Source organism: Balaenoptera borealis (genome assembly GCF_965194805.1).
Source record: "Balaenoptera borealis genome assembly, chromosome: 15".
Classification (NCBI taxonomy): Eukaryota; Metazoa; Chordata; class Mammalia; order Artiodactyla; family Balaenopteridae; genus Balaenoptera; species Balaenoptera borealis.
The window spans coordinates 65266600-65281935 of record NC_138871.1 but is presented as its reverse complement, the minus strand read 5'-3'; the positions used below and the strand labels follow the sequence as shown (position 1 = coordinate 65281935).

The 15336-nt window shown below is 39.6% G+C and overlaps 1 protein-coding gene across 12 annotated transcripts in view; it reads left to right on the top strand.

The window, feature by feature from the left end:
* The window catches only part of LTBP1 (latent transforming growth factor beta binding protein 1), a 419515-nt gene that overhangs the window by 253636 nt on the left and 150543 nt on the right, over positions 1-15336 (top strand). For all 12 annotated transcript variants that reach the window (XM_082356679.1, XM_082356680.1, XM_082356681.1 and 9 more), the window contains one exon: positions 8314-8436. In XM_082356679.1, coding sequence (XP_082212805.1) covers positions 8314-8436 — 123 coding nt within the window. The remainder of the gene's footprint in view (positions 1-8313; positions 8437-15336) is intronic.

The window sequence follows — 15336 nt, the reverse complement described above, 5'->3', positions numbered from 1 at the left end:
GCAGTGCACCTAGGGAGATTCCAGATGGGCAAGAGGGTGCCTTGAAGAGAAAGCAGACACTGAGTAAAGGAGAGAGGGAAAAGGAGATTGGCAAGTGTGTTGTTAGAGCACTTTTAGAGAAGGAAACACATGAAGGCTCAAGATCTAGGAATTGATTCCCTTAAATAAAAGTATCCCAGCATGGGCTTCCCTGGTGGCACAGTGGTTAAGAATCCGCCTGCCAATGCAGGGGACACGGGTTTGAGCCCTGGTCTGGGAAGATCCCACATGCCGCAGAGCAACTAAGCCCGTGCGCCACAACTACTGAGCCTGCGCTCTAGAGCCCGCGAGCCACAACTACTGAGCCTGTGTGCCACAACTACTGAAGCCTGCGCACCTAGAGCCCATGCTCCGCAACAAGAGAAGCCACTGCAGTGAGAAGCCCACTCACCGCAATGAAGAGTAGCCCCCGCTCGAAGCAACTAAAGAAAGCCCATGCGCAGCAACAAAGACCCAATGCAGCCAAAAAAAAAAAAAAAAGTATCCAAGCATGTGTGTCCCCTGTGTCACTTGCCTTCAGGGGTGTGTGTTTCCCAGGGTGGGGGAGTTTTAAGAAATACATATGTCCTCTTAGAGAGTGAACTCCTCCTTTATCTAAATTAAGTGATCCCTGTTAAACAGACAAATGGTCTGTCTGGCTAGGAAAAATATTTACCTCAGAGGTGGTTTTTTTTTTTTTCCTGCTTTCAACTGGAAGTCAAATTGCTGAATTGTGTGATGGAATTTCTGTCCATCAGCAAAAACTGAATAGACACAGCAGAATCTCCAAAACACTTCATATTTTCACACAGTATAAAGATCTGCATGTACTGTTCTCACCTTGTACCTAACTCCTGTTGGTTACTGGACATGCCTCATTTCCTGTATAAGCTTGTGTTACTAAAAAGGCAGTAAATTAGTACTCACTTTGTTAAACATACATACTTTCCTGTAGGAGCATAGATACATAAAAGTGTGTTTATTTCCCACAGGGTACTTATGCTAGTCATGATATATATTATGCAGTAAATGTCATACTTTATTTATTCCTTGGCATTTTCAACTCTGGCAACTTGCAGGTTGTTTTGAAGTCAGGGTATTTAAGCTAGAAGCAACCTTGGGGAGTATCTGCGTTGCAGGAGAGGAAAGTGACATCAAGAGAAAACAAATGACTTGCTCTAGGTGACATAATTTAGGATCCTAGTTACCAAACTAGGTCTTAATGAGAGATTTCTCCCATTAGATTTCCCCATTCTCCCTTAACCCTTTTAAAAAATAAGAGCTTGGACAAAGTTATCTCTATAAAACTGCGAATAACTGTTGTGTTGCTCACCGTCCAAAATTGTTACAAAGTTCCAGTGAGAGAAGGTGTGCTGTACAAATACAAAGGAAGGTGTTGAGGATCCTTGCCTCATAGTACTAGATCGTTGTTATCATTCTCTGGTGCTGAAATGCTAAGGCTGTGTTACATTAGGTTGTGTAAGGAGTCTCTTGTTATGCATATTTCCCAACTACTCTGTATTTTTATACTATCTGGGTAATAGATGCCCCAGCCTTCTGTTTCTTTTGTATTAGGTTGAACCATGTGACACTGCCAATATTCAACCATTTTAGATTTATAAGAAGAACAGTTTTGTATTATTGAACGTGATAAATGGCCAGAGGTTCATGGTAGGCTGTACTGGGCAGAGACACTCTATAAATGTTCTTAGTGAATGGAGAAGTGTGTAAATCTTCATATAAGCTGTAGCCTCCCTGTCCCTCCACCCTAGATTTTGCCTGCTCTAAAGGTATACACTGGGATGTATGAGTTTCTCCCTTCCCTTTTGCTTCGGCAAACTTCTAGACTCCCCAGCCCAGCAGATCAGATGGAGATACGGGGTGGGGCGGGGTGGGGGTGGGGGTGGGGTGGTGACTGGTTCTGAGTCAGCTCCTTCCGCCATTCATCTTGACCTTGTTCTTGAACTCAGTGAGCTGTGTTCTATGCAAGTGGTTACACCATTCTTTCAAAGGATAGAATTCCACAATTGTCCAGAGAAATTTGGTGGTCTGCAGAGGGAAAACAGTGAACAAATTCGTTTGTTTACCATTGGTTTGTTTTTTTAAACTAAGTACTACAATACTTTCAGTTTAATCAGAACACATTAAAGGAGATGGGCTGATCCTGTAAAATATGAGACTCCTGAAACACAATTATTTTTGTCAAATATAAGTAATTTATAAAAAATTATAATCAAGCTAGAAGTTTTATTTAATTTTAAATAAGAAAATAGCCTGAGGAATTGAAGCCTAAATAGAATTATAATTCATAATTAGCCGATCATGTTTCATATAATTGTTAAACTTTGGCCCGATAACGCCTTCTCTCAGCATAATCCTTAAATTTCTCATATCCAAAGAGCACACTTTCAGTCACCCCATGTTTTGTTCTTAATGCATTTGTGAATCTTTAATTTCCTTCAGTTTATTTATAAAGGTCTTAAAGAGCCTGACTACCTCAGAAAGTCATTTAGATAATTGCTCATGTTTCATATTAATTTCTGGGGTTCTAAATTTAAAAACACGGGGCATAAGTTTTTTGCCTTTTTTTTAAACACAAAGGATATAAACTATCTAGCCACCCACAGTCCTCTCAGGAACGAAGCAGGGGATGGAAGAATGAAGTGGCAAAAAATAAGAGAATTCCTATCCAATTTTTAGATTTCAAATTTGGCCTATTAGGAATGAACAATTTATGAATGGAATGCTTTTTAAAGTTTTATTTGTGAGTGAGTTGTTGAAACCTGGAATATGATTTTTCACAGAAATAATGTCAGTGATTTTCAAATTTTCTTTACAAATGCCATCTTAGAAGTTCAGTTTTTGAAGCAGATGTAAAGGAACTGCCTTGCTTAAAAGAGGTGTGTAGGGTGCCCAGTCTCCAGGGACAGGTCCGCAGGTCACAGTTAAGTCTGATGAATTACCTTAACGCCCCGCTCAGACATGGTGATGCTAGGACTCTAGTCTGCAGATCACAAACCACACAGCCCCGAACTCAGCAATCTGGGGAACCTAGTCTGTTTTGCTTCTTGCTCAGGCCAAAGCACAGTCTCAGAGACAGCAGGAGACCATCCAGATGTAGACAGTATAGAGGCTGAGTTGAGTGAATGCAGCCCTTCAAGTCCCCTCATGGAGCAAGCACTCACCTCCACTCCATCATTCCTCAGACAACTTTACTTTAAGATCGTCCCTTCTGTACTTATAAAGTCATATTTTCATCCCCTGTGTGTGAGTTTTTCAGTGAGGGCATTATTGACAATTTTCTTTGTCAAGGAGGATTAACCACACTTTGTTCATTTCCCTAGTGTCCACCCAGTGAGTGTTCCCCAGTCCTTGGAACAACCCAAAGTGTCCCATAGCTAAGCATACCCCACTTTGAGAATCAACTAAGAGGGAAGCAATTTTATTGACTTACAACATCCCTATAGGGATTTACATTGTAGGAGAGATTGCTTTTAGATCTAAATGGCTACTAAATATACGAAAAGGAAATACAGGTCAAAACCACAATGAGATAACACTACACTCCCGCTCGATGACTAAAATGAAAAAGACCGACAGTAATTTGTTGAGGATGTGGAGCAATTGGTACTGGAAATGGAAACTGACATAAGCACTTTGGACAACTGTTTGACAATATTTATTGAAGTAAATAAACATGAGCCTTATTTAGTGGCCCAGAAATTTTACTCCTAGATATATACCCAAGAGAAATTAGTGCCTAGGCCTACCAAAAGACATACATATAAGAATGTTCACAGGTGCATGGTTGGAAATAACCCCCCAAATGTCTCTCAACAGTAGAACAGATAAATTAACTTTGTACTCACACAATAAAATGTAACAGAGCGATGAAAAATGAACTGTATGCAACAACATTGATGAATCTCTTAGGCATAACAAAGTCAGACAAAAGAATATATACAATATGATTCCCTTTATATGAAGTTTAAGAACAGCTAAGACTAATCAACAATGATGGGAATCAGAATAGTAGTTACCTGTGGGGGCAAAGAGGTTGACTGGGAAGGGACATGAAGTGCCTTCTGAGGCACTGGGAATGTTCTAAGTCATGATCTGGGTGGTGGTTATACAGTATGTGCTCACACACGTGTATACACATATATACTTGTATGTATACATGTATGTATATGCAAAAACCTCATATAGTTGTACACTTAAGATTGATATACTTAGCTGGATGTAACTTTAAAAAGAAAAAATCTTGGAAATTTAATTAATCTCTAATTTATGGTATTTTCTAGAATATGATAAAAATAAATTGAGGTGGTTGAGGGAAATGGGAGTTTTTCTGGAAGCTGTGAGAGTGTATCCATGCTTCTGGGTTTCTGGAGCCAAAATTAGGGGAAGTGGTATTGCTAGTGGCACAAGCTGATTAGAATAGAGATGGTAGGAAAAGGGAAGGGAAAATTTTATATGATTCCTCTTCTTCACTCTATTTCTTCCTTTCTGTAGCCATAGTGTTTTTGTTTAAGCCTTAATTTCTGTCCTCCATTCCCATGGCATCATGGTCGAAGTGGTGGGCAATGTTGAGAGTCAAAGAGGGGACATTGGAGGAGAGCATAAGGCAGTGGTTGTGTATCAGGTATCTATGCTTTGTGGGGGACAAACACCACCTTAACCTGCAGGGAGGTTAGCCAGCAGGGAGACTGGATGGTACTGTCATAGAAACTTCCAGATAAGGGAAAATTCTGGGTCCCAAGAGATAAACATGGAAGGTGTAATAGTACAGTCAATGAACAGGAGTAAAAGCCCCTCAGAGAAAGAGGAAGGCTGATGATCACACCCTAGTGGGAACATGAGGAGAAACAGTGGTCCAGCCTTTTTGACCACAACTGGCTGGTTACCCAAATTTGAGGTTTAAGTGGGGACATACAGTAGGGGCTTGGCTTGTACCACGTAAGCCCCAACTGGACTTGGCACTCTTCCTGGTCCTTCATGGTGGTTCTCTTAAAGGGAATGAGTTATAGGGGGATATTTTCAATTACATGCTGTGCATAAATGTGCGTTATAATACAACACACACTCTGATCAAAAGTAAGATGGGCAGGTGCTGGACCATATGCTGGTCCAGGTGTCATCTAGCTATACCAATTTCCAGCTGCATGCAAGCTCGAATGCTGTAGAATTTACATAACAAACATGGGTTGTCATTTGAATATCATTGAAAATGTCATATTGTCATGTGTCGGGTAAAATATGTCCATGTAGATATCTTTGGCTACGTAGAATATGAAATATAAGCAAATAGTGATTTATTGCAGGCTGTATTTGCCTTTTTATGTGACGATTCTGCTAGTAATGTTTTGCTACCATGGCGTTCAGTTTAATGTAGAAAATTAACATTTTAGGATCCTTAATAGAAGTTTTATTAGAATTAATGATTGAGAGAAGTAAATATAATTTCACATGGAAACACTAATAGCCAAGTCTGTTAACTGTTAAGCTTCATAAGCCACCCTGAATAAAATAGATGACTACTAATTCTTCTTTACTTTTAACTTGTCACATTCTGTTTATTTTTAATTACCTTTGAAAATGACTCTATAATCTTTTTTAAAAAATTGCCACATTTTTGTCTCTCCTCTTCCAAATCATTTTGATTTCCTCTTGGGCCACTGACTTAGTCCCTTTGGGCTGCTGTAACAAAATACCACCAACTGGGAAGCTTAGAAACAGCAGGTATTTATTGCTCACAGTTCTGGAGGCGGGTAAGTCCCAGATCAAGGCACCAGCATGGCCACCTTCTGGTGAGAGCCCTCTACCGGTTACAGATGTCTCCATTGTGTCCTCAAATGGTGGAAGGGACTAGGGATCTCTCTGGAGCCCTAGGGATCTCTCTGGAGCCCCTTTTATAAGGCAGTAATCCCATTCAGGAGGATTCTTCCCTCATGACTGAAACACCCCGCAAGGACCTCACCTACTAATACCGTCACCTTTAGGGAGGGTTAGGATTTCAACATATGAATCTGGCGGTGGGGTGGGGGGCACAAAACGTTGAGACCATAGCAATCACCACATGCAGATGACCTTGAGGCTCTGTTTCCAGCGATGCTTTCCTTTCACTTTATTCCTGAATCTGCTGCTGTGGCTGGATATTTATACAATACTTGAGTATCCCAGCATGACCTTCTAGTGTAAAACTTACCTCTTTTTTAAAATTTTTTTAACATCTTTATTGGAGTATAATTGCTCCACAATGGTGTGTTAGTTTCTGCTTTATAACAAAGTGAATCGGCTGTACATATACACATATCCCCATGTCTCCTCCCTCTTGTGTCTCCCTCCCACCCTCCCTATCCCACCCCTCTAGGTGGTCACAAAGCACCGAGCTGATCTCCCTGTGCTATGCAGCTGCTTCCCACTAGCTATTGATTTTACGTTTGGTAGTGTATATATGTCCATGCCACTCTCTCGCTTCGTCCCAGCTTACCCTTCCCCCTCTCCATGTCCTCAAGTCCATTCTCTGCATCTGCATCTTTATTCCTGTCCTGCCCCTAGGTTCTTAAGAACCATTTTTCTTTTTTTTTAGATTCCATATATATGTGTTAGCATGTGGTATTTGTTTTTCTCTTTCTGACTTACTTCACTCTGTATGACAGTCTCTAGGTCCATCCGCCTCACTGCAAATAACTCAATTTCGTTTCTTTTTATGGCTGAGTAATATTCCATTGTATATATATGCCACATCTTCTTTATCCATTCATCTGTCGATGGACGCTTAGGTTGCTTCCATGTCCTGGCTATTGTAAATAGTGCTGCAATGAACATTGTGGTACATGACTCTTTTTGAATTATGGTTTTCTCAGGGTATATGCCCAGTGGTGGGATTGCTGGGTCGTATGGTAGTTCTATTTTTAGTTTTTTAAGGACCCTCCATACTGTTCTCCATAGTGGCTGTATCAATTTACATTCCCACCCACAGTGCAAGAGGGTTCCATTTTCTCCACACCCTCTCCAGCATTTATTGTTTGTAGATTTTTTGATGATGGCCATTCTGACTGGTGTGAGGTGATACCTCATTGTAGTTTTGATTTGCATTTCTCTAATGATTAGTGATGTTGAGCATTCTTTCATGTGGAAAACTTATCTCTTCATCTGCCTTTTTCCTTCACAGAACTTTCTACAAAACCAATAGTGTCTTTTCCTCTTTGCTCAGATTAGAAGCCTCAAGGGCATCTTTGACCCTCTTCTAATCCAGTGCCCGTGTTGGCCAGTCAAACACCAAACACCATGCACTGTCAGTTGTTCCTTCAAAAACAAACAAACAAAAAACAAAACTTCATTCCTTCTCTTCCTGATTATTCTCACTAACCTGGCTTGTCACCAGTCTCATACATGCTTTATTCCTTCAGTGATCAAACTTTTAATCTCATCTCACCAAGCCATGTGCTGGCCAGATGTGTTTCCCTAGAGCCCGCCCTTGATTATATCTTCCTCCTGCTCACAAACCTTTCGTATATTTCCCTGTTTTCAATAAAATTGGATCCAAACCTAGCCTGGCTTTAACCAGCTCTTTTTCCAACTATTCACCTTCCTGAAACTTCTTTTCCAGCCAACGGTTTGACTCATGATTTCCTGATCCCTTTCCTTCTCCAGTCTCTGTCTCTCATGCTCTGATGTCCACCCATGTAGATCATTCACCCCTTCCTGCCCATCCATCTGGCTTCTCCCCCAATTCAACACCTGATGAAGTCTTACCTCCTTCTCCATGCTGCAGTCTCCCTTACCTCCACCTTCCTTTAGTAGCTCTTATTTGTCTATACAGGCAATTTCATAATTTAATTTCTTCAGGTTTATGACCTTTCTTCTGATTGTGATAACGATTTTCCCTTCTTTAATTTTTACATAGTTATAGGCACAACTAGACTATAAGTGTCTCCAGGGCGAGAGTCTTCGCCTTACCTGTATGCCCTATAATACTTAAAAAACACTAACACTAAAATATAAGCTCTGTGAAGGCTGGCATCTTTGGTCAGTTTTGTTCACTGGTAAGTCTCTAGTATCTAGCATAGAACCAGGTACATAGTAGGTGCATAGTAAATATTTGCTAAACTGTAGATGTTCAGTAAATGTTTGATTTGATTAAACTGGTGCTGCATTAAAAGTTGCTTGCATCTCTTACTTACTATAACTGAGAGGTGTTATAGTGATAAAGACAGGGAATGCAATTTACAGCCAGAATCTGTTCCATAGAGCTTGACTTCTCTTTCTAAAAGAATTGTTTTCCTGCAGATATTAATGAATGCCAACTACAGGGTGTGTGCCCTAATGGTGAGTGTTTGAATACCATGGGCAGCTATAGATGTACCTGCAAAATAGGATTTGGGCCAGATCCTACCTTCTCAAGTTGTGTTCGTAAGTAATGATCACTTTTTATTACTATTTTGCATCTGGTTTTTTTTGGGGGGGTGGGAACTGGGAAGTATCCAAAAGAAGGTAAATACTCAGCGGTCAACTGAATATTGTAAATATGCAGGAAAATGTCATTAAAATGACAGGAGGGAGGAGGCGGCCTGATATACTACAATAAATCTATGTTTATTTTAAAAATGCATTTTTATTGTGTTCAGAAAAAATGACAGCTTAAACTTAAGGTAGAGAACAAGCACACAGAGGAATTATACTTATGCAAAGAAAACAGTTAATTAAAATTAGCATACCTAAGACATGAAAACAGATTTTTCCTTCATGAGTATTTTAAGCATTATTTAGGTGGAGTGAAACTTTGTCCCAGCTTCTGTCTTTAATTAGTCCAAATTCTGAGTCACTTCTGTCTGATTTAATGAGGTTTCACTGTACTTTCTTGGTTAGAAGAGTCTGGGAAATAGTTAGCAAGGCTCTGTGTTTCAGATTTTTTTATTCAGTTCTAATTTCAAATATTCTATTCTGTTGTCCTCAAAAACCACTGATATGTGTCCCTGAAGCTAAACTATTTTGCCTTACAAATCTGTCTCTAAGATTTTTTTTTTTAACTTGTTAAGGATAAAAATCCTCCATCAAATCTTATGTTCTAATATTGGTACAGAAAATGTAGTTTCTCCGAAAAGACACTCTAGCCACAAAACCTAATCCAGTGTAATCAATACAGATCACCTGACAATTAGAGATGTATGCATTTTAGATGTAAAGTGCTCAGACACAGAATTTTTTAAGACTACCTTATTTTTAGGGTACTTGTGCCCATTATTACAAAGTAGGTAAATGCAACAGATTTTTCAAAGTCACATACGATTAAAGGTTAAACATTTAAAACTAATGCATGGCAGAAAACTATCGAGATAATGTTAAGAGCAATCCTGCATTAATTTTTGTCTTGCTAGGTTTTTGTTTTTATTTACCTGTTTTTATAATGTGGCATTGGTATATGTTAAGTTGTATCTTTCTGGTCCCCAGTTTTAAATTTGTCATATCATCAAGGCATATTTTTCATGAAGGTACCATCGTTTGCTTTTAACTGTGCATCTCTAACTCTGTGCCCTAAGGTGATGGATAGACATGGTGAAATAAAGACAAATGTAATAAAATAAAAATGGCAATCTCATTCATTACTTTTAGATGAGTTTGTTGAGTGTTTTGGAACATTGTTACTAATTGCTACTATTTTCCTTTGAAACCTGTCAAATACAGATTAGGAAATTTTGCACATAAGTTCCTCCGTGTTCTTTCACAGGCAGTTCTGATCATAAAGCAGGCAGACACCTAATTATAGGGCTTTTTTTGGCGGGTGGTAAAATTAGACTGTAAAATTATGCTTGCATACAAGGTACACTTGAAAACTGATGCAAGGATTTGGAAATTTCAGGCCAAAAATCACATTGTTGACAATATCCAGATAATTTAGGGATAACTTCTGGCTGATTGGAATTACATGAGTAGAGTATTGTAAATACAGTTGTATAATTTAAGCATAAAAGATTTTTAGAGTTTGAATATAGAATTTGCTGTGAATATTTGTTTTTCCTTAAATAATTTGCTTTGTAGTCTGGTTAAAATTACTACATTGAATGTTGTAGATTAGGTACACTTAGAGGACTGGTCGCAAAGTGTTTTATTTGACTAGATCTGATGTCTAGAGCTAAGGGCAGACATCCAGGTTTTAATAAGATTGTAGAAACCTGCCAATGAGATATTTGAAACACACTCTCCTTAGCATTTATTTTCCCTGTCATTGCCCAGATAATACTGAACTTATTAAACAACCATCCATTCGTATTTGAAAAATAAATAATTCAATTTTATGGTTCAGCTACAACAGCTGAAACGATAAGTATTAGGAGACGTTTGTTGCTAGTTAAATGTTCCCGTTTAGAGTCTGAAGTTAAAACCTGGGCTCTTTACCAGCGTTGAGTGGGCAGATTTATTTCTCTTTCCTCTGAATTTACCACATGTAATATCATAGAGATATGTAAAATCTTTCAGGATTTGTGACTTGGTTCAATCCAGTCTGATTTGTGGGTGAACCATATTTTGAAGAAGTTGATAGGGACGTCTGAAGAGCAAGAATGTCTTGAGAAAGAATGAGGGGAGAAGGTGATACTTACCAAGTAGGGGAAAAAAGTACTGGCAAGTTGGTGGTACCCTTGATAGTCATGGGGGAAGTAGCAGAAGGAGACCGGGGGTCACACATGCGCACACACGCATGCACAGACACGCACACAGACGCACAAAGGCACTGAGCAAAGCTATCTATCATTTGGAGTAAATGCTCTTGCAAGATATAAAAACAGCCTTGGATAGACCGTGGAAGCAGATGGAGGAGATTGACCACGTTTGCTCAGGCAGCATGAATTTAGGGCACATCCAGGCCATAAAAGGTGTGGCTGACTCTGTGAACTCAGAGAAATGCACTTGGCAGTGGCCGAGGAGCAGTGGGAAGCTCTCCCTGTTCTCGAATACGCGGAGGTGAACACCCTCAGAATTCCTTGACTGCAGCCAAAGGTTGCAACCACTTCACTTTCTCTCCTTGCCCGCGCCCTGCCCTTGACTTAGCCAAGCTGAAAGAAGAAAGTAGGAGGGTTCTGGCGTTTGCTGTCTCCGACCTCTGTGTCTGTGGATGAGGGCGCTGCTGCAGTAGCGTTCTCCAGACCTGCTCCTACCTCTCTGTGGGAAAAGGTGAAACTCCAGGATTTCTCAGAGCCAATCCAAGAAAAGTATAATAACCTGTGCAGTCGGAGTAGGAAAGCTTTCTGACTTTTTAAGCTGCAATTAATTTTCTTCAGAAATTCAAGAGCTCCAGGATGAGCTGGGGAGGGTGTGTCCGCAGGTTCAAAGGGCCCAGGTAAAAGAATTTTGAGCCTGCATATTTGCTGTTTCATAATATTCTTGACCCATGGACTTGGTGCTCACTGACAGAAATAGAGGGTTAGAGAGGAGATGTGCTTCTGCCCTAACTCTGGAAATCATGAGATGCCGAACTCATCCCTTCGAAAAGCCAGTCATATTCATGAACATCATTTCTTTTTAGTTTCTGCAGCTTCCTTATGAGATATGAATTATTTTACATAATAGGAAACTGAAGCTAGGAGAGTTTAAGTAACTTTTCAAGATCATATAGCTTGTAAATGACATTTGAGGTTTAAAATTGGGTTTTGTGCCTCTAACTTTAGGATTCTAGATCAGGAATTGGCAAATTATAGCCCGTGGGCAAAATCTGTCCCACCGTCTGTTTTTGTAAATAGTTTTATTGGAACACAGCCATGTCCATTCATTTACATACTGTCTAAGGCTGCTTTCACGCTGCCGTGGCAGAGCTGAGAAGTTGAAACAGAGACCAAATGGGCCACAAAGCCTAAAATATTTATCTTGCCTTTCACAGAGAAAATTTGCTGACTTTTGGGCTAGATCAGTGCTGTCCAATAGAACTTTCTGTGATGATAGACAGTGCAGATACAGAACATTTCTGATGTGATAGACACTAGTCACAAGTGGCTGGTGTGACTAAGGAATTGAATTTTAAATTGTATCTCATTTAAATTTTATCGAAGTAGTAGTATGTGGCTAGGGGCTAACAAATTGGATCTCATAGTTCTAGATCCTTTTTTTTTTTTTTTTTTTATAAAGCTGACTGGGTAAATGACTGCTAGATCTCTCTAGCAGAGAGAGAAAAATGGGCTTTCCTTTCTGACTTGGTGGTTTTGTCCATGGTGATGTTGTTCTCCCCAGAAATGAGGCTGGGAGCCTCTGTGTCACCTCTGACTCTGTCATCTCCTTTGGTCTCCAAGAAAGTCATTGGGTCTTCATAATCGATTTTATGCCTTTTCCTTTCTTCCCACCTCCTCTGTGGCTGTCTCAGCTTATGCTCCTAGTTTTCCTCACTTAGTGGTCTCACAGCATCATGGCCTTGAGGTTGTACAGACAGATCTGTGCCAACTGTTTGCTCCTATATAAAAGCAGTAACAACCAAAACCGTGACAGTAATGTAGTAATCTTTACTGTGTACTTACTAAGTGCCAGGCACTGTGATAAGTACTTTATATGGATTATCAAATAAAATACTTACAAGATTTCTATGAGGCTTGTAGTGGTGTTCTTCCTGTTTCAGAAATGAAGAAGTTGAGGCACAGAGAGTTTAAGGATCTTTCCAAAAGTCACACAGCCTATAAGCGGTAGAGCCCAAATTTGAAACTCAATTTGTCTCACTCCACAAGCTGAGCCTTTAATCAGGAAGAGGAAACTGGTCTAAATTGACAGGAGCAAGTCATCTATTTAAGCGGAGCCACTATTTAGTCTCACTGTAAAATGCTGGTCTGACTCTGCAGTGGCCTCAGAATCATTGTTTTTTTTTTTAAATTTTGGTTCTCGCAGAATTTATTTTTAATAACCCGTTTCCTGAAAAGGGTGCCTGTGGGCTCTTACTTCCCTAGGAAAGTCACCTGTCACTCCTTCTAACAGTGTTACTTGCTCCCCACACCTGCATCCCAGCACTCATCCCATTGGGACTTTAAGCTTTAATGGCATGAAACTCTAATGCGGAATTTCATCCAAGAAGTGAATAAGTATATTGGAGGTGTTTGGGGGAGGTGGGGAGTGAAAACAAACTAGTAGGAGAGGCTAGCTTATATGCTGTCTCCTCAAGTCTTCTCTGTTTTTCAGCTTCTTCCAAGTACCAGGTTAATGTATATCTGCTTAATAATATTTACATTTATGTTTGAATTGATAAGAGCAGCATGGCTTTGAAAGTATAATCAGAGTTGGTTGTACGACCCTATAATTAAGTACAAGTTGGTTAATACGTTATTGGGGAGCCCAAATGTGAGAACCATAGCATCTTACCTTCTTATGGTGGTTTGTTATGGAATCACCGTCAGCACTGGATATATGGTGAAGATTCAATACTATACTTGGGTATAGAGCTATATGTTTATTTCTTTGGAAGATTTTTCCCATGTCTGTCGCCAGGAGCAAAAGATTTGTTTTCCTGACTGACTGATGTGGCATTTCTAGTAGGGTTTATGCTTCTGAAATGTTTTTCCCTCTATACAGAGTACCTGAATCTGTGCACCTGAATCTTAGCAACACATCCTACAAAAAATACAATCTGCAAAACCCATATTTCAGGGTGCCTACATATATGAACCTACCAGCACGCTTTGTAATTCCTCCTCATTACTCTGTCCCATTCCCATTTCCACCAATTCTTTAGCAATCTTTGGGCAATATTGATTTTTTTTTAGTATAGTGTAAATCCTTATGATGCAATAGACTATATAATCGTGTTTATTATATTTTAAATAATAAATGTAGTATACTAATGAATTAGCCTTTACAACCAGCCTTTCAATCTGTGGTTAAAGATACTCAGACGGTAGAAACACCAATCATGCATCATTCTAGGTAGCATATTGTTCCTGGGTTTATGTATCATGTTGAATGTGAAAATGCTAGAGGTGTTTAATGAAATAAGTGAATTGCCATATAAGTCATTTGATATGATAAAAGAATAACAGGTGACTTAGGCATTAAAATAGAGGCCATTTTAAAGGGCACATCCTGTTAGAAATCTGAGGGAGGCATAAATTAACACTTTTTGATCCACATAATTGTAGAGCAAAGAAAATTTGAATCATAGGAGCATTAGTAAAATTTAGGTATGTAAGCCAGACCTTTCCAATGGCTTCCTCCTGGGATTTCTTCCATCTTTGAAGGAGCAGATTTTTTTATTAGTTAATGGTTTATTCTTATGTGTGCTTGGGGCGAAGCACAATGTTTATTTGCAACATGGTCTGATGTTCCCTGACACACCAACAGCTGAGTTTTGATGACTGTAAGCCAATGATTCTTATTCCCCTAAAGACCCCCACTTGAAGTGTGTTGGAAGCTGTCATGGAAAAAGAAAAACACCAGTACCCTAGCACTTAGGGAGAATCTCTGGGTTAGGAAATGATGCAAGGACAAAAACCTATAAAACAGAGACCTTTCAGGAGAAGATGTTTAGGAGGAATTAGCTTGCTTGACTTCTGTCATTACTCTCCACATGATAAAATGCCTAAAATTTTGCTTTTTCTGTGTGTGTGTGTGTGCGCCACGCATGGAGCCTGAACCAGAGACTTGCTTTAATGAACAAGCAATCTCTTATAATTCACTTACACACAAATACACATACTAATCCCTTAAAAACTGAATTGCTGATTTGGAGTTTGGGGTTAATCTGGGCGGTAGGCCTGATATGTTACTTTAAAGTAGAGTCCTTGGATGGAGGAGCAGAGTAAGTGTCACAGGGATGGTGCCTAAGGTAGTATCACTACCCTGGATATGAGGGCGAGGTGGATACCAGGGAGCGAGCGTGGACAAGTCAGCGCAAGGGGCCAACGTCACCGTCTGCCAATGTCCAGGGTTTGGGGAAACTCTCTGCTCTGCTTTAAAAGGCCCTTGTTCTTGGGATCTAGAACTAACCTTAATGCGATTAGTGTTATAATTAATCCCTACCACGTGTAAAATAGGCTCTTGTGAGTTGACCTGATGTTGTTTCTATGGAAATATGTGTTGTGAATTCCAAACACTTTGGTTGGAGAAGAAATTTTGGAGCAAAATCCTTGGTGAGCTGATTATCCTAGGACTATGTATATGTTCTTAAGATTATACAACTTACATATAGAGACAGACACACACCCATATGCTATATAAGTGATGGTCAGTCATTCCAGAAACTTATCCTTTTGGGGGTAATAACCATACTCTTAAGTTTTCTTTTTCTTCTGTGACCTTTAATCTTTCATAGCTGACTTGCACAGACTCCAGAAAGTGAGTAGGAGAAGG